The sequence below is a fragment of the Aplysia californica genome, unplaced genomic scaffold, assembly GCF_000002075.1.
Source record: "Aplysia californica isolate F4 #8 unplaced genomic scaffold, AplCal3.0 scaffold01576, whole genome shotgun sequence".
NCBI classification, from domain to species: domain Eukaryota; kingdom Metazoa; phylum Mollusca; class Gastropoda; order Aplysiida; family Aplysiidae; genus Aplysia; species Aplysia californica.
The window spans coordinates 31,396-32,458 of record NW_004798846.1 but is presented as its reverse complement, the minus strand read 5'-3'; the positions used below and the strand labels follow the sequence as shown (position 1 = coordinate 32,458).

The following is a 1,063-nucleotide window of genomic DNA, read 5'->3' as shown; positions in this document are numbered from 1 at the left end:
GGGGGTGGGGGGGGCTTGAGGAAAAAACGGTAACAAAACCCCGACGATGATGACGACGACGACGACGACGACGACGACGAGATAGAGACCCCTTTACACGTGCAGTTCATTCATCGACAAACTGACAGTTTATTCAACCGACGGACGCTAGATCCGGGTCATCGTTGAACTGGCAGTGTGTCGACGAGAGAAGTCCCGTTTAGACGTTCAGTTTTTTAACTCCTTCAAGGGTCAGTCCTTGACAAAATACACATACAAAGAAAAAAAATTAACATGGTAACCCAGCATTAAATGGTGCTCCCCACGGGATTTCGACTAATAACATTGGGTCGCTGATCATGAAAATATTTTTTTTTTAATTTGACCAATATTTAGGAAATTTTTGGAACGTATTTTCAACTCTGCCTTGGGCAACATCAAAGGAGCCGCTCCCTCATCGTCATGCCTTCAGTTCACCTGCAGGAAAATATCTAGCTTCGCCAGATATCTGGTTGTAGGACTGAGAAACCTTCGATATCGAGAGGATTGCTCGTTTCCACGCTAAGTTTTAAAGGGAAGTTGACAGGATCCCCGCCATTCTTTCGATATCCTACAGTGTGTCAATCAAACGAACTGTGCGTGTAAATGGGGCTTTAGACCAATTATGAGGCCGGCTTTCGATCAAGCCTCTCTAAGGGCTAACCCAGTGTACGACAAGGGGCTTAAGTAATATCATCATCCCGTGGCGCCCCCTGGCGACGGCGTGGAGGACGAGGAGGTTGTGGAGCTGGGCGCGAAGCCGGAGGACGGCGACTGGGCGTCTGCCGGGAGGTCGAAGATCTCCAAGAGCAGCGGCTCGAACTCGTCCATTTTCATGGTGAGCAGCATTCTCGAGTGCACTTCGTTGATGTTGCGTAGGTCGGTGAGCTTGGAGATGACGCGGGCGAAGAGCGTGGACTCGCCGTTAAAGCGGTGGCACAGGTAGTCCTCTAGGATGCGGGCGTACGTCTCCTGGATGCTCTGTACGTGGTCGTGATGTACCATGGGAAGGCGGTCAGCTGGTGAGGGGTGGTGGTGGGGGAGT

The 1,063-nt window shown here is 51.0% G+C and overlaps 1 protein-coding gene across 1 annotated transcript in view; it reads right to left on the bottom strand.

Annotated features, from left to right (window-relative positions):
- Positions 1-347: 347 nt before the first annotated feature.
- LOC101856865 (vitamin D3 receptor B) overlaps positions 348-1,063 on the bottom strand; it is a gene marked incomplete in the record, with an annotated part of 12,415 nt that continues 11,699 nt past the window's right edge. The window contains 1 exon segment of the mRNA XM_013090842.2: positions 348-1,037. Coding sequence (XP_012946296.1) covers positions 715-1,037 — 323 coding nt within the window.